The 24,066-nt window shown below is 37.1% G+C and overlaps 1 protein-coding gene and 1 long non-coding RNA gene across 2 annotated transcripts in view; both read left to right on the top strand.

Annotated features, from left to right (window-relative positions):
- LOC135154630 (uncharacterized) overlaps positions 1–7,105 on the top strand; it is a 28,505-nt gene extending 21,400 nt beyond the window's left edge. Inside the window, exon 5 of the long non-coding RNA XR_010294001.1 lies at positions 4,345–7,105. This is a non-coding gene — a long non-coding RNA (uncharacterized LOC135154630). The remainder of the gene's footprint in view (positions 1–4,344) is intronic.
- Positions 7,106–15,314: 8,209 nt separating this feature from the next.
- Positions 15,315–22,371, top strand: LOC129264558 (protein dispatched homolog 1-like). Its single transcript, XM_054902440.2, has 2 exons — positions 15,315–15,656; positions 16,319–22,371. The coding sequence occupies exons 1-2, from the start codon at positions 15,365–15,367 to the stop codon at positions 19,468–19,470; spliced, it is 3,444 nt and encodes a 1,147-aa protein (XP_054758415.2). The 5' UTR covers positions 15,315–15,364; the 3' UTR covers positions 19,471–22,371.
- Positions 22,372–24,066: the final 1,695 nt, after the last annotated feature.

Below are 24,066 nucleotides of genomic sequence, written 5' to 3'. Positions count from 1 at the left end.
TGTGACCTCACTTACGCTAAAACCAGTTTAACGAGGCAAAGTGAAAATTACATCGCGAGGTGGTTTTTATGAACCGGTTTGGAAGATCACTTCGACCGTTCTCATTACACGTTAAACTAGTTTCCACTAAAACTAGTTTCCAGTAAACTAGTTTTAGGAAGGTAGTGAGAATGGTGTCTAAGAGGCTGTTCTCACTACGTTACTAAAACTAGTTTACTGGAAACTAGTTTAGTGGAAACTAGTTTAACGCGTAGTGAGAACGGTCGAAGTGGTCTTGGAAGCGATCTTCCAAACCAGTTTGGAAAACCACCTCGCGATGTAGTTTTCAAGACAGCTTTGCCTTGTTAAACTGGTTTTAGCGTGAGGACACAACCGTTCTTCGGGAAGCGATCTTCGCACATTTTGAGCGCGCTACTCCACACGACAGGTGTAGAATGCCTATGCTGCGGTTTCGAATTTCGCGCGAAACATGTCACCCCTATGAGAGCGTTTCCATAGCAACAAGAGCGCTTTACGTGAAGTGATTTTGAAAACCACTTTCGTGTGATCAAGTGGGAACGCTAGCAAAGCGATCTTCCAAACTGGTTTCCTGAATCGGTTTCCAGTAAACTAGTTTAAGAAAGCGTAATGAGAACGGCCTCTTAGACTACATGCATATTGATGGTTTTGAGGATCATAAAGTCAAAGGTCAGGGGTCACAGAGGTTACTTAACTGAAAATATTGTGAGATACATGTAACTAAAGAATCCTCTTCTTCAAACTTCAATCTTGGTTAATGTGAGTGACAATGATCTGATTAGATTTTGGGGTCATGAGGTTATTAGTGTTTGTTTCACTTTGTTCTGATTTAAAAAATTCTCATTTTGGTTCTTGGAAATGGGCTAAATGTTAGGCTTAAGCTGTAAAAATACCAGTCCAAACGTTTCGAAGTATCATACATGTATGTACAGAATCTATTTTAAAACTTTGGAGATGTATTAAGCTTGAAAATGAGTGAGGGTTACCGGTAGTTTCCCCGGAGGGGCCACTTACATTGACGAGTGGATACCATGCGCGACAAAAAAAACACGTAAAGGGGATGTCTTTTTCAAGATAGGGCACGTTACGTACGTAACGTGATAAGGGTGTCAAAAACACAAAAATAATGAAAAAAGGGTATCTATTTCGCTAGGAAAGTTACGTGTTTAGGGTCAAATTTGCGGGGATGATAAAACAAAATTAAAATGTTTTATAAAGGATGTCCTTTTTGCCCCAACACTTTTTGTTTAGAGTCCGATTTGCACGAGGTGTGGAAGGTGGGGTCGTACTAAAGCAAATGATGTGTAAAACCAACGACCGAAGGACCCGTGACAAAATATTCCTGTACTTGTTTAGGGGTTCATTTCGAATACTTGCCAAGAGTATTGTTTTGTTTCCAATACTTGTTAAGGGGTGCATTTTCAGAATATGGAAAATACGTGTTTAGGGTGCTTTTTGAGACCCCATGGTCGCGCATGGTATCCACTCGTCAATGGAAGTGGCCCCCCCCCGGGGTAGTTTCAGTGACTGTGTAGCGAATGTGTACCACAACACATAAACTCTGGATGATCCCAGCATGACCTATCTGTATGTACAGTGCGTACAATGTACCCTGAATGTACAGTGTAGCTAATAATACTGTGTGCATAGGAGCATGAACCTATTAAAGAAATGGACGATTAGCAAGAGCCTTGTTTTGGTGCAATCATAGTCGCCGTATCCTGATTATGTTCATTTTAATGCGAACATACAGGTGTTTTGACAATAGCGACCAACAAGGCATATCGTATCTAATAATTAACAAAGCCAAAGGAACTTTTTACCTAGTCTTGGCGTTGTTGGTTGATGTGCTTCTTCTTTTCCTTCTTCAAGAGTAAATTGCTGCTTCAAGATGATGAAGATAAATGTGTTGGTTGTGTGTGTATGTGTGGAACTTTCCACATACTATTATTTCATATTTAAAAGTTCTTTGTTCTTGTAGTGCGAGTGCGTATAAAGTATTAAAAACATAAATTATAGTCCTGTATCAGAATATATCTTTTAATTAACATGCTTCAGTTTTGGAGCAGCAAAATTGAGAAGCAGACTATTTTTATGATATTGATATGTAATTTTTTATTACCGATTTGCACACTTCTGCACACACATAATGACCGTAATAACAACGAGAGAGACCCGTCCTCTCCAAGCTACAGTATGCATCATGTTTCTCCGGGATATTGTGAGGAAACCTTCAAAAGTGGAAAAACAATCAATCACAATTCAATCTCTATCATGAATTTATATTTCCAAATAAAACCCCATGAAACTATAAAATGCAAACCAGAACTGCACATTGATTTTCCAGGATTTAAGGGATTTATTATCTTCTGTGCATACAATTCGTGCAATATCAATGTAATCTCAGAGCGCTTCTTTTTTTATTATTTCATGGCCTTATTGAAGGTGACCATGATAAGATCACAATATCTAAATATGAAGCGATTGTTATTCAGATGACAATGACAGTCACATGTTTGAATTCATTAACGAACCGATGAATGTCCATCTCTTTTGGGTCCATGATAGGAGTTCCACACAACAGAAGACAGTCAACACTTTTCTGACAAAGTTCTGACTTTTTTTCATTTGAGAAAGCTGCATTTATAAGCTAAATGCATCTCAGCGATGGTTATCAAAATCAGGCTTATAAATTGCTACTTGTATGCTACTTGTGTCTGTATTATAGTTTTTCATCCTAGTATGTTTATTCTTAGAATTTTTTAAGTCAGCTACTCACAAAGTGCCACAATCTCTTTCAATATTAAAGGTTTTAGAGGTCATTTTACATGTACATGTGTTTGTTGAAATATCTTGTTCTATTGATAACTGAAAAGCTGTTTGAAGGTCAATCTGATCAACTTTGATTTTTGTTCACCTTAACACCTTAACATGACTATGCTGAAATCAGTGTGGCATGAATATGATTGATTATTTTTAAGTCAAGATATATTAAAAAGAAATGGCTCCCAGTCCCAGATGACACCATGATGACCAGGGGAGCGTTTCATGAAGGGACTTTGTCCGACAAGTTCTGTTTTATCCAACAATTACCATAGTAACAGCACCTCTCAGCCAATCAGAATCAAGGAAAGATGTCAGATCTGACAACTTGTCGGACAAAAATGTTGATGAAACGCTCCCCTGGTCACCTCTTAAAATTTATCACTACATGTCCTTGATAGACCGGCCAAATTTGAGATATCGAGGGCACAAAAGTTGAGGATAAAAAAATGAATTAAAAGCAAATTTTGACCAAATCATGACCAAGTCAAGTGATACTGTGATAGTGTGCACACCTTGTTAATCATTCCGTTATGATTTACTGTACATTGTACACAGACATCTAGTTTAAATTTCATATTTAGAAATAAATTTTGGAGTAAACATTGTTCTGTTTACCAAGCAAGCCACCCATTTGACACGTTGCAGCCAATAGTTTGAAATGAGGTTGCTCTTTGATGAAAATTTGCGCTACATGGAAATTGGAGAAAGAAAAACCCATGAATGCTCTGAATGGGGGCATTACTCCTGCATCAGACCCCCTATTAATTGACCCATTTGCAATATCTAGGGTGGTGTGAATCTAAGTCATAACTTTGAATCATACAATATGGGCACTTGTCTCATGACATATTCAGAACATAGGAATATGAGCAGACTAGAATGCTTGACCTGAGAATATACATGTACACCAAAATTATGAGTTTTCTTTGAGCTACTCATCTGCATGCTTTGAGAATATACCGGTATACGGGTACATCGTAATGGCCTGATGTGGGAAGGATTGTGTATAAACAGACAGAGACTGGAAATGAGATTCAGAACATTTTGCAATCTTGGCATGCCTTGAGAAAGAAAGAGTAGGCCTACAGTTGATCAGTTGATGTTGCTATGGGCCTCACAAATACTGGAGATATTTCATTGATTTTAATTTTTTTTTCACAATCACATACTTGTAATTTTACTTGTTTTTGGTAACATTTTTTTTTTAGTTTCATAACTTTTGTTGTACATGTAGATCAGTGTAGTCCCTTATGCAGCTCAACAAAGTGTTAAAAGAGGATTGTGCGTCAAAGAGAGAGTGTATTGTCCTAAGACTCTATTATGAGTTATGAATGTTTTAACAGAAATATAGCGCAATATAAATGCTGTGGATCATCATCATCTTATTCATAGGGGGTTCCATTCAACAATTTGGATAGCTTCCCTAATCCATATACCCCCTGTATCTAGTAGATTTATTGTTCATTTTGTCTTTTTCCTATTACCTCTCCCTCATTACAGATATGCCATGCTGCTCAATCGCTACTCCATCATTGTCATCCTTGCAATCATTGCCATGGTTACGGCAAGTGCTTTTACAGCCATCCTTTTCTTCGATATACCAGACTTTTCAGACCCGATAGCGGTAAGTGCAAGCAAGGCCTTTACTTGTACATGTAGCTATGTTAAATCAAGGGTTTGGGTAACATAAGGCAGAGACTTTTATAAATCCTTAAGTGGCTTTGAGATATGATTCTAATTTGAGATACACTTGGCCCAATAAACAAGGGATGAATGACATTTTATGTTTGGGTATTTGATTACCATATTAGCTGTAAGACCCAAGATATATAGCTGATAGTGTCCCAGTTGGTCAAGTAATGATCACATAGCACTTTTTTCCATTCATTTCACATTTAATATTTAGATTCTGTCTTCCACTTAAACTTGTCAACATTCAAACGAAAGGTGTAAACCAAACAGAGAGAAAATGAGATTCCTGTTAATAATAAATCAGGTACGATTTGTCGTACTTTGCACATGTGACTATTTTGAAACATTTTGTTGTCACTATGAAAGACATCTTATGAGATCTGGATATCTCCCCCCACTTCAATTGATTGTAAAAGGATGTTTAATAATTGTATGAACAAATATAATGTAGAGTTTTCTTCATCTAGCAAATAGAGGTTGTATAGGAAATACCAAGTGCTAATCTTCCTAGTAGGTTTGGCTTGGCAAAGAGACTATCGCTTGATGAATTTTTGTTGTTAGCCCTGAGTGTAACCAGGGGATGGTAGATCCACGGTGTAACACTGTTTATTGTTCTGGGGATGCCAGAAGTGATTGCGATTAAATTATGGAGCTTCCTGAGTCGCTAGCCTCATTGCAGGTATTTTCTTAACATTTGGAATTGATAAAGCAATGGCCTTTCACCTACGTCATATACACTTCTCATTAGAGTTGCAGTAATTTGTGTTTATTAGTTTGCTGATTTCCTGTTATATCAGCCTGTTTAAGCATTTGTGAAGGGTGAATAACATGAATTATATTTCAGTACATCACGTTCAAAACCTATGAATGTGAAGTGTCCATTGATTTTCATTAATCTTTTTGAAAATTGAATTTTTAAGTTTCCAGTGGCCTGTCTGTAATCTTTTTGTCTATGAGTATGAGCATTTCAGGAGGCATACTTGTCATATAGAAACGCGTGTAGACCATGGCCATTCAACTTGGTGTTGGTGTATTCTGCATTTCAGCTCAAATTTGTTATTTGTGACTTGTATGTCCCTTTTAGCATTGTAGATAAAGAATTCTACTTGTTAGGAACATAGAAATCCATGACTTCTGACTTAAAAAATACTTTCCAGTAATATATCCATTCATAAAAATATTGCATTCTGACTGCTTATCTGCCATTGGGGATTTGTGACTGACTTTATACTACAATATTACATCTCCAGTGGTGAAACTGTCATAATCATTCAGACAAAAACAAGTTGACAGGTTTCCCCCTGACCTTATCTCATTATCTACCTTTAATACCAATTTGATTTGGGTCAGACTAATCTAGAGTATTCAAATCACCTGAAGACAAACTCATATCTTAAACCGCTCAATGCAATCTAGTTGCCAGTTCGTGTGATCCCCCAGAGATATTGGAATGGAGGGGACACTGGGAGAGAGCAAAATGAGAGATGAAGAATCAGAGGGCAGGGAAAAAAGATTAGAAGATATCATCTGTTCAAACCAGAAATTTAGAAATCAATAATCACACATTTTGGAGTTGCTATTGCAGAGGTAGGCTATGACCATTTTGAAATACATAATAGAGTCACGTCGACTTAAAGATCAAGCAAGATTCATATATTTTGAGAAGATAAAGATACAAAATTTTCATCAGTAATAATATGTAACTTTTATGCTAACTTGCTGCCTTGAATATGTTATCACTCGAAGTTTGGTGCATGCTTGATACTTGATTGGTGTCATAGTGATGATCTCTATTTTGCAATAAAGCAGAAAAGCAGAGTGTGTTATGCAATTATGAATTATAATTTGATTTGGCATATGATGTGGTGACATGGCTCTTGGATGCCTTCAGCACCCCCTGGAAATTTGGTCTGTATCGGGTGACTAGATGTGCCAGATTTCACCAATTTGTCCTGCATCCTGTACGACCCTCCCTGATACGCCGTTTTATCCTGTATACGATTTTGAAGTAAACACATTCCTGTGAGAATATTCATACATTGCACTTACATGTACATAATGTATATGCGTTGAAAATAATGAAAAAGAAAACCCAGGATGTACATTTCTGTAAATCTTTATTCATTATATATGGTGTTTTTTTTGTAAAACCTATTATGTAGAGAGAAGGTTTGTTATCAGCAGTAGATATGAACGCCTAGATTTTCATTAACATTGGTCTATTCAAAGTCTTTGTCACATGGGCAGACTTTAAATAAAATTCAAGTAGAACTCAATGTGTAATTTATTTCAGTATACAAAACTCCAATATCAAAACATCTCTCTTCGAAGTTCAATATTGTCCAACGTATGAAGTTTAAAAGGGAAATAAAACTGTAACACCTCTAAATGATAAAGTATTCTGAAAAATACTTTAATTCACAAGTTTACAATCAAAGGATCCTGCATTGATCCAAGCTATAATATTCAACTCTCGATCTGTCTCTAACTCCAATAACTGAAAAGATCCTGCACTGATCTAATCACCAACTTCAACGTTCAGTGTATTACATTTTCACCTGCAAAATTACCTCCAAAAATATCAATTAAACCTTTAACTTTGTTTCATTTTGTTTTCACAATAACAATTACCAAAAATTCCTATGAAAGGATCCTGCATTAATCCACCTTCATAGAATTCCATTCTCACCACTTTGTATCTCTTATCACAACATTTTTGTGATTACATTTCAAAATCCTTCTAACTCCTGAACTTGAGCTTAAAAAAAATTATGCACCTAAATTCTAGCTCAAAACTCTGTTAATCGACATCATATCTTACACGGATTCAAATTTGAATAAACTCTTCTCACTATCAAACTGTTCATGTTCAGTCATCTTCATAATCAATGTCTATTTTCTGAAATGTCAATTTGCAAGACTTTCTGGTATTTAGAAAGCTAATTTCAAATTTAATGAAAAGTCTCCTGCTTTCTCTCTCACTGCTATTTACAACTTATCTGTCAGGTGACGTGTTGACCGAAAACCTCCAGAGTCAGCACTTTATAATGTTCAGCTTAAAACAATTCACCAGTCTTCAAAGCGACCCGGTCTTGGGAAATGTCCCGATCCTGGAAATTATCCGGTCTTGGAAATATCCCAATCTTAGAACCATCGATGGCTTCTTCAATACAGGCATAAAAATAACAGCATAAATTCAGCTAAATCTGACCTCATACAGGTATCTAAAAGTTCCAGCCAATATCAAACAAGAAAGGCTGCTTTTCTGTTTAAAGTTGAAATTCAAAAATTATCAAGATGGCAGCTAAAATGGCGACTGCCTCAAAATTGCATAGGTGTGTGTTACACAAAGTCTCCAAGATGTTACAAAAATGTTACAATTCACATAAAACGTGTCTCGACTATCTTATGGCCGCTAGCTTCACAAACTTGAACATTTTCTACAAAAATATTATCAAGACAATGTCATTAATAGACTAGCTCCACAAAGCATATGCGACCAGTGACTAGTAAAGCTCTAATTTTATTACAAAAGACTTTTATTTTTGCTTTTTGTTAAAATCGACACTGTCTCTGGTCAGTTTTAGATTTTAATATCATTCTCTTTTATAAGTAGTCTGTATATCTTACCTACATTAATGTCTGGTGAGGGCAGCTTGGTGTAAACGTCTGACATATTGCGTTTATCCTAGTATCTCCTACTCACTCTTGCATAAGATCTACTCTTTGTCTCTTAGCAACCTGGCTGAGGAGTGAAACTTAGATAAAATAAGCAAGCTGTGCTGAGGAAAATAAATAAAATAAAATAAATGCATTTTCAATGTGACAGTCTTTGTATCCATTAATAGCACTACCGGTATTTGGATTAGTGGCATGATGACCTAAACATTCTGAGGAGGCACAACGTAATATATGAGGCTGTTCACACCGCAAGGGGGGACCCGTGGGCGGACCGTGGATCGCGCTATCGTAGCGCGATCCACGGTCCGCCCATTGGCATTCGCCGGATTCACACCGCAGTGAGATAGCGCGGTCTATTGTAGCACCCCCTTTTTTGAGAGGTCCTGTTGCCATGACGCATTACTTACTATATTTCTATTTTCACGATGTTCCGACGCGTTTTACTCCATAAAATTAGGAGTGTTGAGTTGTACCGATTCAGATTCAGATCGCACCAAAATAGAATGAGTATAAAATTCCCCGCGTGTAGATGACTTCCGGCGTGCTATCGTAGCTCGGGTTCACACCGGCAGAGATAGCGCGATCTAGCGCGCGCTAGACCGCGCTATCTCTCGTGGACCACCCCCAAGAGGTGCTCCAGTGGCACGCCGTTTTGGCTCGCCGTGGCTCGCTGTTGGGCGGACCGAAACGACGTTGTACCTTCCACACCGCAGAGATAGCGCGATCTAGCGCGCGCTAGATCGCGCTATCTCTGCCGGTCTGAACAGGCTCTATGTTGGAAAGTTTTAAAAAGTTAAAAGGAGCAAAATATGCCATTTATAATGAAGATCTACTTAAATAGGTTTGACATAATATCCAACAAGTAGTATATTTCACTACCTTTCCCTTTACTTTTGCTTTTATCCCCTTCTGTTTTTTTTACCATGAAATTTTTTGGGGCCCCGACCCTGTCCTACATGCCAGTGATTCAAATTTTTGAAGTTTATATGATGGCAATCAACTTTAGTTTCTAAGAAGTTTAAAAGGAATGTGTGTTCAGGGCTTAATGTCAAAAACAAGATCAATATGAGGTAGGGGGGGGGGGGTAAAAACTTTCTTCCCAGTTGTGGAATATGTGTCATTCTGTCCATTTTATAGATTTGTTTCATAATATTGTGTATTTACATGTATAAGTACCAAGTTTTGTACTGCCATATTTACCACTTGGTAAATATGGCAGTAATGGCTAAATTGAAATGGGCTGCACTGAAGAGACAGGAAGGGATATTCATTTTTAAAGGAAACCAAAATACAAGGAGAAAATCTATCCTATCAGAAAGAATAAAATGAGAGGAGCAATCTAAAACTTGTTTTATCTAAATCAGTCATAGGATATAAAGCGAGTTATGGAAGTTTGAAAACCCTTGTTGTACTTTCTATGGGGATCCTCAAATTGGCAAACGTACTTTTAAAAAAATGGTTGATTTTGTGGACAACTCTTCATTTGTTTTGTACACAAATTTTTCAGATTTTCCTCATTATCTTTCAATTTGCATCTTGCCTCCTTCTGAGCACAACAATATGCCATGGGAAAATATAATTCACACCACATATGTCAAGGTCAGGAGGAGATAATAAGAAATATGTAAAATAAAGGGGAAAATCTGAAAATTTGTGTACAAAACAAATGGAGAGTTGTCCACAAAATCAGCAATTTTTAAGTACGTTTGCCAATTTGAGGATCCCAATAGAAAGTAAAACGAGAATTTTCAAACGTCCATAACTTGCGTATTTCACCGATTTTGATGAAACTTGTTTTAAATTGATCCTCTCATTTTACTCTTTACAATAAGATTGATTCTCTTCTTGGGTTTTGGTTTCCTTTAACTAAACAACCAAATCTTGTATCCAAAGTGTACATTTCATGTAAACTGGAAATTATCATGGAGTGGACACTATATCAAACAGTTATACACAGTTATCTAATTTCATGTATTAAATACATGTACATTGTTCGTCTTTCCATATTCCTTTCTGGAAAATGAATATATACATGTAGTTTTAGGTCTACTGGCAGCCGGCCTGTAAATCAATTAAGTTACTTCATGCATGAAATTGGAATTTGGGTATCTACATAATTTGTACATGAAGCCCCACTGTTATTATTTTCTTTTGTTATGAGAATGTGTTATTCTGATCAAATAATTGGTATCAAATTGATTTTTGCTAATGTATTTTATTGGTTTTGAAATTTCTTGTATGTATCTCTTTGTTTTTCAACTATGTTTTATGGTGTTTTTTTGTGGAAATTGTCGGTAATACTTTGAAATCAATGGATTTTAAAAAGTTATAGTAAAAACAGTGTATCAGAATTTTGGCCAGAATAGTTCTAAACAGAATTTGCATTAGATTTGTTTGTGAAATTACATTTTTGAGCAATTTTTGGTCGACAGTGTGTATTGTTACCTAGTTTCAGAACCACATACCTGAACGTCGCACCTTGAAAATTAGATCTCAAAAGTTGCATGAGACTTGAAAGAAAAAGTCATGAAATATCTTTTTGCATCAGGATTTATCACAAAAATGAAGGAGGCATATTACCCCCCCTGGACTGATGGGGTTTTTATCTTATTTTGCTTGACTCAATATTGATGTCATATGCATGTACACATAGATGTTTCCTTTTGTGTTAATATCACTTTTAAAAAAAAAATGTTGAAAGTGCTTTGTTATAAAACAGCAATGCTATATTCATATACTGATATGAATGTAGATAATGATGATAATGTGATATCACCAAAACTTTTCATCTTGAACCATGTATACACAACGACATCACAGCGCAAGAACTTCGCATCTTCATTGATATCTAAATATACCCTGCATCTGGATATTTGGCATACTTAGCATTCAGGCAATTTTCTTATAGGATTACTTCTGGCTCCATGGTGGTTAGGAGGATATATGACATCAGGCTCTAATGAATTCAAAATTTAGCAAATCAACTAGATAAAGGAGAGAGCATTTGGTTTTTATTTGATATTTCAGATTTCAATGAATACCTGCACTTAAAGGTCAAGTCCACCCCAGAAAATTGTTGATTTGAATCGATAGAGAAATATATAAAAAAAAAGGAAAGGCTGCAAATTTCATTTAAATCAGATATAAAATAAGAAAGTTATGACATTTTTAAGTTACGCTTATTTTTCACAAAACAGTTAAATGCACAACTCAGCGATATGCAAAGGAGATAGTCGATGATGTCCATCACTCACCATTTCTTTTGTTTTTTATTGTTTGAATAATACAATAATTCCATTTTTTACAGATTTGACAATTAGGACCAACTTAACTTAAAGGTCAAGTCCATCCCAGCAAAATGCTGACTTGAATAAATAGAGAAAAATCAAACTAGCATAGTGCTGAAAATTTCATCAAAATCGGATGTAAAATAAAAAAGTTATGACATTTTAAAGTTTCACAAGTTTATTTTTCACAAAACAGTGATATGCACAACTAGGTGAGTCAGTCGATGATGTCCATCACTCACTATTTCTTTTGTTTTTTATTGTTTGAATTATACGATATTTCATTTTTTTTTAGATTTGACAATAAGGACCAACTTAACTGAACCATATAGTATTAAGCAATGCTAATTCCACATGTTCAGGGAGGAATTAATCGTTGTATCACTTGACAATGAGGAGAAAATTAAAATATTTCATATAATAAAATACAAAAGAAATAGTGAGTTGATGACATCATAGTCTCCTCATTTGCATACCAGCCAGGATGTGCATACATGTATAACTGTTTTGTGAAATTAAGCGAAATTTTGAAATGTCATAACTTTCTTATTTTACATCCGATTTTGATGAAATTTTCAGTGTTATGCTTGTTGGATTTTTCTCTTTTTATTCAAATCAACTTTTTGTTGGGGTGGACTTGTCCTTTAACCATAAACTTTTAAAAAATCGGTAATATTCCACATGTTCAGGGAGAAATAAAACTTTGTTGCATTTGAAAAGGAGGAGAAAATTAGAATAATTCATATTTCATATAATAGAATACAAAAGAAATAGTGAGTGGGTGACGTCATCAGTCAATTTGCATACCGACCATGATGTGCATAACTGTTTTGTGAAATTATAAAGCAAAACTTTAAAATGCCATAACTTTCTTATTTTACATCCGATTTTGATGAATTTTCAGCATTATGCTAGTTTGCTTTTTCTCTATTTATTGAAATCAACATTTTTCTGTGGTGGACTTGACCTTTATTAAACTTAGCAATCCCAGAAACTGAGAAAGGAAATTCTGTAGTCATTTAGAGTTATTTTTATTTGTCTTATGATATCGGCATGAACTCAATTACAACTGGCAAGAAGCTGGGTTTGTAATTGTCAGATAGCATATATGCAGTATGTACATGTAGATTTTTCAAAATATATGCAGTGTGGATTGTAGAACACAGGAGACTGATGGCTGTTAAAGTAGACTTAACAAGACAATTACAGAACGGGGGGGGGGGGGGGTATTTAGTATAAATGTATGATACGTATATGCTGCGGTCGAGACCCCCATTTTCAGCCTAAATTTCTGTTCCAGAGCATCACCGTTGTAGAAAACCATAGAAATTCCTATTTACCCCATTTTGGAGACCCTCAAATGTGTGGTTTCTTAGTTCCAGTGCCCGCTCATACTCAGCGCAGCACAGTTGTAAATTGCCATTGACTGCGTCCAATGACAGCCAAAGCTCTGCACAGCAATTTGGGGGCCGCTGATTGGTTCATGGTGCAGAAACATTTCATGCATATTCATGTAATGCTCCCAAAAATGGAATTTATGCCGGTCCAGAGCATTGCATTTTTAGCAATCGTTGATACTAGAGCAGTTCTGGAGACCCCTAATGTTCATTTTTGGTGCAGCTTATAAGTAGTCTGCAGGCACAGACCCTGATTGAAACTTTGATCAACAAGTGTGTCTCCACGCAAAGACTAGCATACAAAACTTGCTGTTTCAATTCAGGCTGCACATTCAGACCCGTAACTCGAATGAAGGGTTTGCCCAGCAGACTTTTATTATTTGAGTACCACCCCCCTCCCTCCCCGGGTTACGGAAACTGAGGTTTTCAAATCAATAGAAGGATTTTAACTCCAAAAATCAATGAAATGCAATTTCACTGACAGAGAATGGGCCATTCAGGTGATGCTATGTAATGGCATAGCATTTCTGTATTGTGTACAAGCACACTACAAACCACTTTCCCAACAGCAAACTTATATTTCATACTGGAAGCTTGTTTATTTTTTTTATGTTTTTCTTTTTTAGAAGAATAAAAACAAAGCAATATCATGTTGAGATGACTTATACAGGGTGCTACATAACTTTTTAGAAGCACTTGCCCAGTCGGGCAAGTAAATTTTTAAATAGTTGGAATATACTTGCCCAAAAATCTATTTCACTTGCCCCATAAAATCCTTGAAAAAAAAAGTTTACCTCTTCAAAAAAAAGTTTGGCGATTTTATAAACCATTGACCTTTTTCTCTCTTTTGACTGATCTACCTTGTTATTGCATTTCTTTTTCCAAAGTGATTTTATCTTGCCTGCCACAACCAAAATTAGGGTCAATATCATATCATATCGACCCTTATTTTGGTCATTCTACTGTGAGAATTTTGCTTGCCCAATTCGAGCAAGTAGTTTTGGTCTTTACTTCAAAACACTTGCCCGACTCTATTTTTTACTTGCCCCGGGCAATTGGGCAAGTGCTTATGTAGCACCCTGCTTAAATATTGTACAATGTCTCAATATTTTGCAAACTTGTAGGATCATTGACACCACAACATTGTGTCCATTTACAATACCATCCCCATCAATACATGTAGATGTATCCACATCCGCCATGTCACAGTCACAGAAATCTGTCAGATAATAAATCTGAGAGTTTTTACAGTGCGCATGGTCAACCAGTGTGAGTCTTTATGTACATGTATATTGTATGCTCCACTGAAAAAGTCATATTTTCCAGGCCCGAGTCTTGTCGGAAGCTTTTTGTTCCAGAATCTACTAGTGTTGTGCCAGTTGGAATCCGGTATTCTGAAAGATGGATGTTAGAAATTAGAACAACACAAAACAAAAAATCAAGGATTTTATGTTCCTAACAATTATTAAGTTTATATAAAAATTGATTTCCAAACCATGATCAAAGAAATCAGAAGTAGGATAAGCATGCTGGCCAGACCTTTGATTGAAAGGACCTATTTCATGAAACTTGGACATAAGTGCTTCAGGTCAGATGATCAAGGTCATGTAGGGTCAAGGAATTTTAAACATGTTGTGGTTTCAACATCAAAACTTTGCAGAGGTAATGATTTTGGACTTGTATTAAGAAAAAGGTTAAAGTATAAGTACCAATAGCATAAAACTTACATGTTATCCTTACAAATATCTGCTAATAGGTCAAAGTTCATGTGAGATCAACAAACTTACTATTTTCAATTTTTTTTCATTGATGGAAAATTATTCATCTTTTTTCTTTTTTTTTCAAAGTCTGCCGCTGGTATATTGAATTGCATAATGTAGGCGAGTGCGAGAATGTGAGGGATATTTCAGTTGTTATAGCTCTGTGTGTAGTGTATAGAACACTTACCAGACCCTTTTGTGTTGCCGTTCATAACCGCTAATCCGAGATCATTTCCTTCAGAATATTGCAGGGTATTAACTCTGGGATATTAATGAAAAAAAATTAGGATAGATGAAACGACCCTACGGCAGTCTTTATTTTTGGCTCAAGCCCAATAGGTGTTGCACCCTGATCTTGGCTATACCAATGACAAACCAAGCAGGACTGTGCCACATCTTGGATAAATATCAGATGGCGTGCATGTAGTTTGCCTTTATTTAATAGTAAGCTTCAAGTAATTTGTAAATAACACAAATAAATTGAAAAAGTTTGCACTAATCACTTTGAGAATAAAATGACATAGAACAGCTATCATGATTTTTGTTCCTATTCACCCTATTTTGCAGTATTAAGAATTTGTCCATATTGTAAAAAAAATGCTGGCTTTTAAAGGGTGGACCATATCTGTTTCTCTTTGATATGTTTCAGGGATTTGAACCTCGTGGCACCACCATCAGTGAGCGATCCATAGCTTTTAGTAATATGATGAACCAAACTGGGGCAGGTTTGCCGCTTTCCACTTATCCTGTGAATCTTGGAGGTAGATCGCCCGCCAATGTCGTCCAAGAGCCGTCCGCAGTACCAAGCCGGGGACTCACCAGGACCCCAAGTCCCTCAGTAACCATCAATCAAAGCCAGTCACTTTGGGCAGATGAAGAATCGTCTTTCAGCTATGATGAGGAGAAAGGGGCACTAGATGAAGGTGATCTTTCTGGGAGTGAGGACATTACTGAAGTACCCTCCACTGCCATAGGTCCTCTCTGTGGCACACCTCGTAAGTCAGTCATTTCTTGTGGTATACTTGTGAGCTAAAACCACTTTACGTCATAATATATATCAATTAGATTCAAAACATTTATTTTCTTCCAATCATTTCCAAACACTACAAATTGGTAGAATATATACGTATATAAATTATACATGATAACAAGTAATATCTAAAGTTCTAAATAAATTCAAATGGTACTTGAAGAATGTTCCATGTCCCTTATGTAGATAACAAGAACATGATATTTTGAAAACAATATATAGAGCATTAAAAACTGAATTCAAAGAGGTGTTTTGATCCTCACCTAGCATTTGTCTACATTGTGCATATCTCTGGAGAATTTTGAGGAACTGCTTATTGACTGCAGATCTCCTGACACTCGTAATTTTAACCCCTCTTCAGCCCTTATCCAGGTTACTGCCCCAGGGGATAACCTTTAGAGCAGTCTTTTGGTGCTTTTCCAATTCCGTCACTTCCTTCTATTAGTGCGATATTCCTGCAAATGAAGCTATAATGTGCAAAAAAATTGTAATATATTTGAACAGGCAAGTTTAATGGATAACTAGCATAATAGGTAATAGCAGGTAGATACATTTAATTATTGACGTAAACATCTTTTTTGACATTTTAAAATCTTTTGTCCCATTCCTTTTTCTACTCTGTTTCAGAGAAATTCTATGCCCGGATGGTATATGAACCTGTTGATGGGAAAACTCTTTTCACCGTAGAAGCTCTTCACTCCATGTGTGAACTTGAGTTACAGAATGTCAGATCTCATGTGCAGTTCATGAAGGCCTGCTATACGAGCAACGTCACCAATGCCTGCTGTCCAAGTTGGTCCCTACCAAACTACGTTGCCCTGCTGAACAACAGGTCAAACTGTTTCAACATTACTAGTGAGGACGTGCAAGAAACACTGCAGTTGCTAAGAACATGCTCCCATTTTTACCGGACAAGAGAGCTGCGACACGACTGCTCCCACACTGGGACGTATATGAGCAACAGCTGCGCAAACGTCCCAAGGAAGTGCGTAAGATTTGATGCGGTGTACAATATACTTCACTACCTGGTGGATGTGGACTTCATGTGCGTGGAGAGACCGAATAACGAACGTGTGAACTATGCCCTAGTGGTCATGCCAGTTTACGCAGGAAGTGATGTCAGAGAAATATACGATGATGAATTTAAAGCAGGTGATGTGCAGGACCAAGTTACGAAAATATCTGGATTGTATTTTGGTATAAAGCAGGATTTATTCAGCGAGTACCTCACGACTGATGCTGTTTATCCCTGCCTCGGGGTTGTGATTGTGGTGATACTGATGTGGATGTATATTGGATCGCTGTTTGTCACAATCATGACCATCATCAGCATGGCAATGTCCCTCATTTCTGCATACTTTGTCTACTTTGCTGTCTTTAGGATTCCCTTCTTTCCTTTCATGAATCTCACCAGCGTCATTCTTCTCGTCGGGGTCGGCGCGGACGACGCATTTGTCTTCTGCGATATCTGGAAAGAGTCGCGAAAGGATCGCCCTAACGCACCTCGTGTTATTGTCGTAATGGAGACGCTCCGGCATGCAGCCCTGTCTATGTTTGTTACCAGTTTTACGACTGCTTCAGCATTCTATGCCAACACGATCAGCAACATCACTGCCATCAAGTGCTTTGGTCTATATGCGGGCACAGCTATATTGTTAAACTTTGTTTTGAGCATCACTTGGCTTCCAGCAGCTGTTATTATTGAGGATAGATACTTCACTGACTCAAAAGATTACAATTCTCAAAAGCATGAACAAAAGTACAAAACAAAAAAGAGTGTGTGTAAACACCTAGTATTTATTTTTAAAAATTGCACAGAATGGTTTAGTGACTGGGCTAGAATATTCTTTAAAAAGATTTTGCCATGTGTTGTTATTAAACCCCGTTTAGTTTGGATATTGCTGCTTGGAATTGTCATGCTTGGGGGCTTTTGCCTTATCTTTTTAGATCCAGGACTTCAGCTTCCCACGATACCAGAGTTCCAACTATTCAGATCGATGCATCCATTCGAGCGATATGACTTTGTTTTTAAAGATCTCTTCTGGTTTGAGAAGGTGAATCGTGGCTCGCTCTACGCCCATCTTCCTATTACAGTTGTTTGGGGTGTGGAGCCAATAGATGATGGAAACCCTTTAGACCCAGATGACATTGGCAACCTTGTCCTTAATTCTGACTTTGACATGGCTTCACCAAAATCACAACTGTGGCTTCTGAGATTCTGCAGGTTACTGAGAAACCAGACCTTCTTTTCATCAACACCAAGTTTGAAAATTGAAAACTGTTTTATAGAGACATTCAATGAATGGATGGATAATAGGAATTGCATAGATGGGGAGACAGGTATGAGTAATGTACCCTGTTGCAAAGGGTCACGTTTCCCTTATTCTAGATCAGTCTTCAATCAGTGCCTAAAAACTGCAGTTACAGAATTACATCACTATTCTCCCTCATACTTTGAAAAGTGGAAACCTGGACCAAGATTTGGTATTGAAGACAATTTAGTGAAGGCAGTCGTCATTGAATTTGACAGTTCGTATTCTTTCTCACATTCGTATGACCAAATGAAACAATTCTGGACCAAGCTAGAAAGCTGGATGAAGCCCGTTCTTAAAACAGCTCCGTCCAGTCTTGGAGAAGGGTGGTTTATCAGCTATCTCGATTTCTACAATCTGCAAGACAACCTAGCAAGAGGTACACCCCTTTCTTTGGGCCTTTCTATCGTCATTGCAATGTTTGTTATGTTTCTTACAACACGGAACTTTGTAATCAGCTTGTTTGCTATTCTCTCCATATCAGGTACCATTTGTGTAACAATTGGTACCCTGGTCCTCCTTGGATGGCAACTCAACATTCTGGAATCTGTCATCCTCTCTGTATCAGTAGGCCTCTCCATTGACTTCACAGTGCACTATGGAGTGGCGTACTGTATGGCGCCAGAGCCAGACCGTGAATCTCGTGTTGTATACTCACTGGGACACATGGGGTCGGCCATTAGCATGGCTGCCCTAACCACATTTATTGCTGGTGCACTGATGATGCCTGCTAGCATACTCTCATATACACAGATGGGGACATTCCTGATGTTGATCATGACCATAAGTTGGCTTTACTCTACGCTCTTCTTCCAGGCCTTGTGTCGCGTTATTGGACCGGAGGGCAATGCAGGCCAGGTTCCTTTGCCTTCGTGTATCTGCTACTCTCTGGATCGCATGTGCTGCTGCTGCTGTTGTTGCTTCAGTGCCCATTTCAAGTACGCAAACTCCTGCAGCCATAATGGCGTTGACGAATCGGAAGACAGCGTGTCCTTTCCCTCATCCACCATGCAGAGTGCAGAATCCCATGAACTTGAGCCGCTCAAAGCAGAATACAGCTCCACTGCGTTAGACTCTGGGTATTGTTCACATATGACTATGGACAGGGGCTTGTCAAACTGCAGATCAGACTTCAGCCCCCGACGTGAAGCTACGGAAAATACGATGGAGCAAAATTCCCTCTGCACTCCAGGGCCCAGTACTGACTTTCATTACACTTTTCCCACAGCCTCTAAAGCTGTTAACGGTTTTTCTATGTCCCCTAAGCTTGCCTTCTCTAACCATCAACCTAGTCGGGTATCATCTAAGTCTCATTCTCCTGTCATATCGACTGCAGTGGTAATGGATGGTTCAAATTTTGTCACACGGGTCTGTAATCCCTTATCCAAAATTGAGTTGATAGAGCCAGAGGAAGCCATCATACCAAACAGATCTTCACAGGTAGAGAATGTTTGGTTGCCCAGATGATAAAGAGATATACACATTCAATTCATATAATTGTGTAACTGTACATTTGAGAATTCTATTTATTGCAGGCCACTTGGCCCTACCTTGTAGAGTTGGGATCGTAATTGTACAAGTATTAATTGCTCTAATTTCTATCATTATTTAATTATTTGAATGCTCTAGTTTACTCTGAAATAAATATTTGCTAGGCTTGAACTATGAGTACCACTGTTAGTCAATAGTCAACAGTTTTTACATTTAATAAGTCAATGCTATTATTATCATTGTGTTTTATTAATTCTTGTTGATTTACAACAATGAATGAATTGGTATACCTGTTCTGTTCTTACATAGCTAAGCTCATGAAAGTAAAAGTAAATGCATCCTATTGTGATGCATCATGATCGGCAAAAGGTATTCTTTTAACACTTTTTTTGGTCGAGCGTATGAACAGCAATATAGTTGAGTGCCCCCCCTCCCCTTCATCAGGGAAAGTAATGTTGTGCATTAACTTTAGGGCTCTCCCTGCCATGGTGAGTACGGTATTCCAATTTCTTGAAAATCATGTGCGAGGGAGCAAAGTTGATAAGAGGGGGGATGACGATGTCCCCATACACAATTTTTTTTGTCTCTGTTCCATCCGTTCCAATTGTGATCACACTCCCGCACGTGTAGAAGTAAGAGCGCGATTGAAATGAACAGAGACAGAAACTTTTGGTCTACGATGTTCCGAGCCACCCAAGGTGTCAATCTTTCTCGAGAAGATTCTGATGCATACAGTAATAATACCTGAGAGGGTAAATTTTGAACTATTTTCACCTGTTTCTACAGGCGTAATTGAGTTGTCCCATGAAATTACTTTGTATTAGCCCTGCAATTCTTCATGATGTGATTTACTAGACATTCAGAAAAATCAGCAGAATGGACTTATTAATGAACATTTTCCATTACCTTTAAGTAAAAAAAAAAGAACAGTACTTGAAATAAGTGATGTGTTGCTATGTCTGGAAAGCCTCCAGCAAACTTTCAGGTTTATCAAAAACAATGGTTAAAAGGTATCCGTCGACTTTGAATATGTTAGTAAAGGAGTGTATGAACTAGGAACTTGAATCTAGGATACTTATACTACTCATTGCTATGTCAGTCGAAGCTCTTACATGCATATTGGGTATCATGAACAGCTACTGTAATGTAAAAAGTATTATGAAATTTGAATATATGGTAGTGATTAAATAGATCTATTTACTACAAATTTTAACATTCAGTTTGCCTCACTATTTATTGCTAATTCAGTCAGACCTCTGACAAGCATTTGTCATTCCAATACAGTAGCCAATTGAGAATTTAATACCTCAAGTTATTATTTGGGGGATTTTCTGGGTATAAATATAAGGGAGGCAGCGTAGCTCAGTCGGTTAGAGCGCATGTTTTGGATAAGATCGTAGATCTCAACGTGAGGGGTTCTAGTCCTGCTCATGCCGAAACGCGTCTGACAAAAAATCTGATGCTATATATAGCGTTGTGTGTTAGCGTGCCTCACCACTGTATTCAGTGCAGGTGTGAATGCAGTTGGAAAACGCTCCGTCCATCGGAAAGGATGCAAATGTTGATCCCGTGTATAGGAGAGTCACAACCTATGCACGTTAAAACCAATGCACTATTTGTCAAAGAGTAGGGTGTTCACCCGGTGTATTGCACCTGCTGGTCCTGGCAAATTCAGGTCAAGTCAATCTTGACGTTCATATGCCATAATAATCAATATAATGATTGTGGGCATTAATGGAAAGACAAGATAAAGATAAATATGTAAAGTCCTCTGTGACCCTTGACCTTTGAAATTGTGACCCCCAAATTAATTAGATCATCTTCATATTAATATCCATATATGAACCAAGTTTTATATTGATCCCCAAATGGTCTTCAGTATTTGATGGAATGAGATGACCTCTATGGTATTTTAGCCTGTGACCCCCAATTCTAGTTGGATCATTGTCACTCCAATATGCATACATGGACATGAACCAGATTTGAAGTTGATTTGATATTTCAATGTATATAATAATCTCTGACCTTTGACCTCATGACTCCCAATTTTATTCATATCATTTCACACTGATAAACATAACTCAAGTTCCAATAGTAGATTCCTGTTATATCTTGCTATTCAAACCTATTATTATGGAGGTAAAAAAAGGGTGAAGTACCATTTTAATGATCTCACTCCCCTTGATCCCAGGTTTGATGTTACATGTATAAATTATGTTAGGTATATGCTTTATTGGATTTTCTTGCAGATTATAGACAATGCAGCTTGTGCCATCACGTTGGGTCATGCGTCAGTGCAGGCAGTCGCGTATACCCGACCATTCAAGAAAAGGGCCCCCTACATTCCTGAAACGTCGGGTCCAGTTTACCAATATGCTTTACCCGGGTAAACTGGACCCAAAGTTTCAGGAATTTAGGGGGCCCTTTTCTTGAAAAGTTGGGTACACGCGATTGCCCGACCTGACGCCATGTGATGACACAAGCCAAGAATGTTGACTAAAGATTCCTGTCTAACCATTAGACTTACCAGCCAATTACAGTATGTAATATGTTTATGTAATGAAATCACTTTTCGCTACCTCTGTTCAGATAATACATGTATGATCATACTGTACAGTACACATTGCTCACCTTTACTTGGGAAAGCAAATGAAAATATTGCAATATTTCTTGATATATGATTTTAAATTTCTTGACTGGCCGCATGTAGCAGCAACCGTGACACATAATATCACAAATATGTTTCAGCAAATTAAACTTACATTTTGTATTGTGGAAATTTATAAAATCATGATTTAAATATTGTCAAATTCTTACATTTTTCACTATTTGAAACTGTTATCATGAAATATATTGCCCAATTTTAAAACACAATAAGGTTTTTGTTTGTATTATTTATATGTTTATTTTCATCACGAATCGGTTAAGTTTTCCAATTAATTTATGTGTGGCAATCAAATCCTACAGTTGCACATGTGTATACTTTTGTACTTTTTTAGAAATGGGGAGGAGCATGAATTAATTTGCAATTGTCACTCCATTCTTAAAAAAATTTGCACCTCAAAAATCGCCAATTTAATGAAGAAAACATGGCTGAAACATGAAAAAACTCTCATACATGTCCTGAAAGAGTATCTTCATATGTTCACTCTTGGATAATTAGGAGGTATTCTTTTTTTTTGGGGGGGGGGGTGTACAATTTGATATGTGCCTATAAAGTAAGGCATGAAAGCAAGGATTGAATCTGGATGTCCATGAAGTCGAGAGTTGAGATATAAATTTATGTGATGAGTTCTATTGCATTTTTCATAAATTAATAAGATAAAGTGATAATGATGATAATAATAATATGATGATGATGATGATGATGATGATGATAATTGTAATAGTTTATATATATAGTACATAACACTTTATCAGAAGTCTATAAGTCACTAATAAACACCTTTTAGCATCCCAATGTTAATTTAATTGAAAAGGTGTTTTACAATGACATTTACTGCAACTCGTGTAGTATTATGACTAATGGACATATGGATTCATTCATAGCATTCATGCCATACTTTGGCACACATTTAAATTCACACAACAAAGAATATCTCCTAATTATCCAAGTGCACTGGCATAAAACCAATTGGCGAACCTATCGTTCAGGGGGGGGGGGGGATTATTGTTCATCCCCCCCTACTTAAATAGTATGACATCACAGATTTAACGCCACTGTGCAAGTGTAAACATATACCACATAAAATGGTATCAAATTATTTTGGAGAAGATACTCTTGCATGTTTTTCCATTAAATTGGTAATATTTGAAGCGCAAATTTTTTTTTATCGCAGTGTACATATTGACTAACTAATATTTATTTATTGTTGAGTGGCCTTGACGAGGTTGACGTCAAATATATTGTTGCAACAGAATCATATTGGTGTGAGTCTTTAGATGATGACAATATGGTTCTTTTAATTATCAATTCAAATAAGACGTCAAGAGCAAATTGGTAAATATTCATATTTTAAGTCAGATGATCCCAAATGCCACTCCCAAACTTTGACCACACAAAAAAAAATCCCAAAATAGTGTAGTAAAAATATAAATGAAATGGCATTTTCTAGAAAAAAAATTGAATGATTTTATTGCACCTTCAGTATATCAAATAGACATACTATTTGACACCGGCTCCTGAACGAAACCAATAGACCAGTTCAGAGTTACCTCATGGGCAATTTTGGTCAAATGAGCTTTTAGTTCTTTCAGTATGATCCGGGAGTATGATAGGCAGATAGGCAGGTTTGTTATAACAATGTACTAGACCAACTGAAAAAAGGTTTTTAACCAAGGACATTTCGTCCATGAAAAAGTTTGATAAGCAAAAAAAACCCCGATATATAAAGGTCTTCACTTTCAAAGGGGGGGGGGGCCCGGCCGGGCACACTTCTGTTTTAACGTACGCTATTTTTTATATTACAAATTTTAATTATGCCTCTCAAAACGGGGGGGGGGGGGCACAGGTTGGCTTGCCCCCCCCCCCTATCTGCCAGTGATCAAGATATCAAATTCAGTGATTTTCTC

This window comes from Lytechinus pictus, chromosome 7, assembly GCF_037042905.1.
Source record: "Lytechinus pictus isolate F3 Inbred chromosome 7, Lp3.0, whole genome shotgun sequence".
Lineage (NCBI taxonomy): Eukaryota > Metazoa > Echinodermata > Echinoidea > Temnopleuroida > Toxopneustidae > Lytechinus > Lytechinus pictus.
The sequence above is the reverse complement of the archived record's forward strand: the minus strand, read 5'-3'. Positions and strand labels throughout refer to the sequence as shown.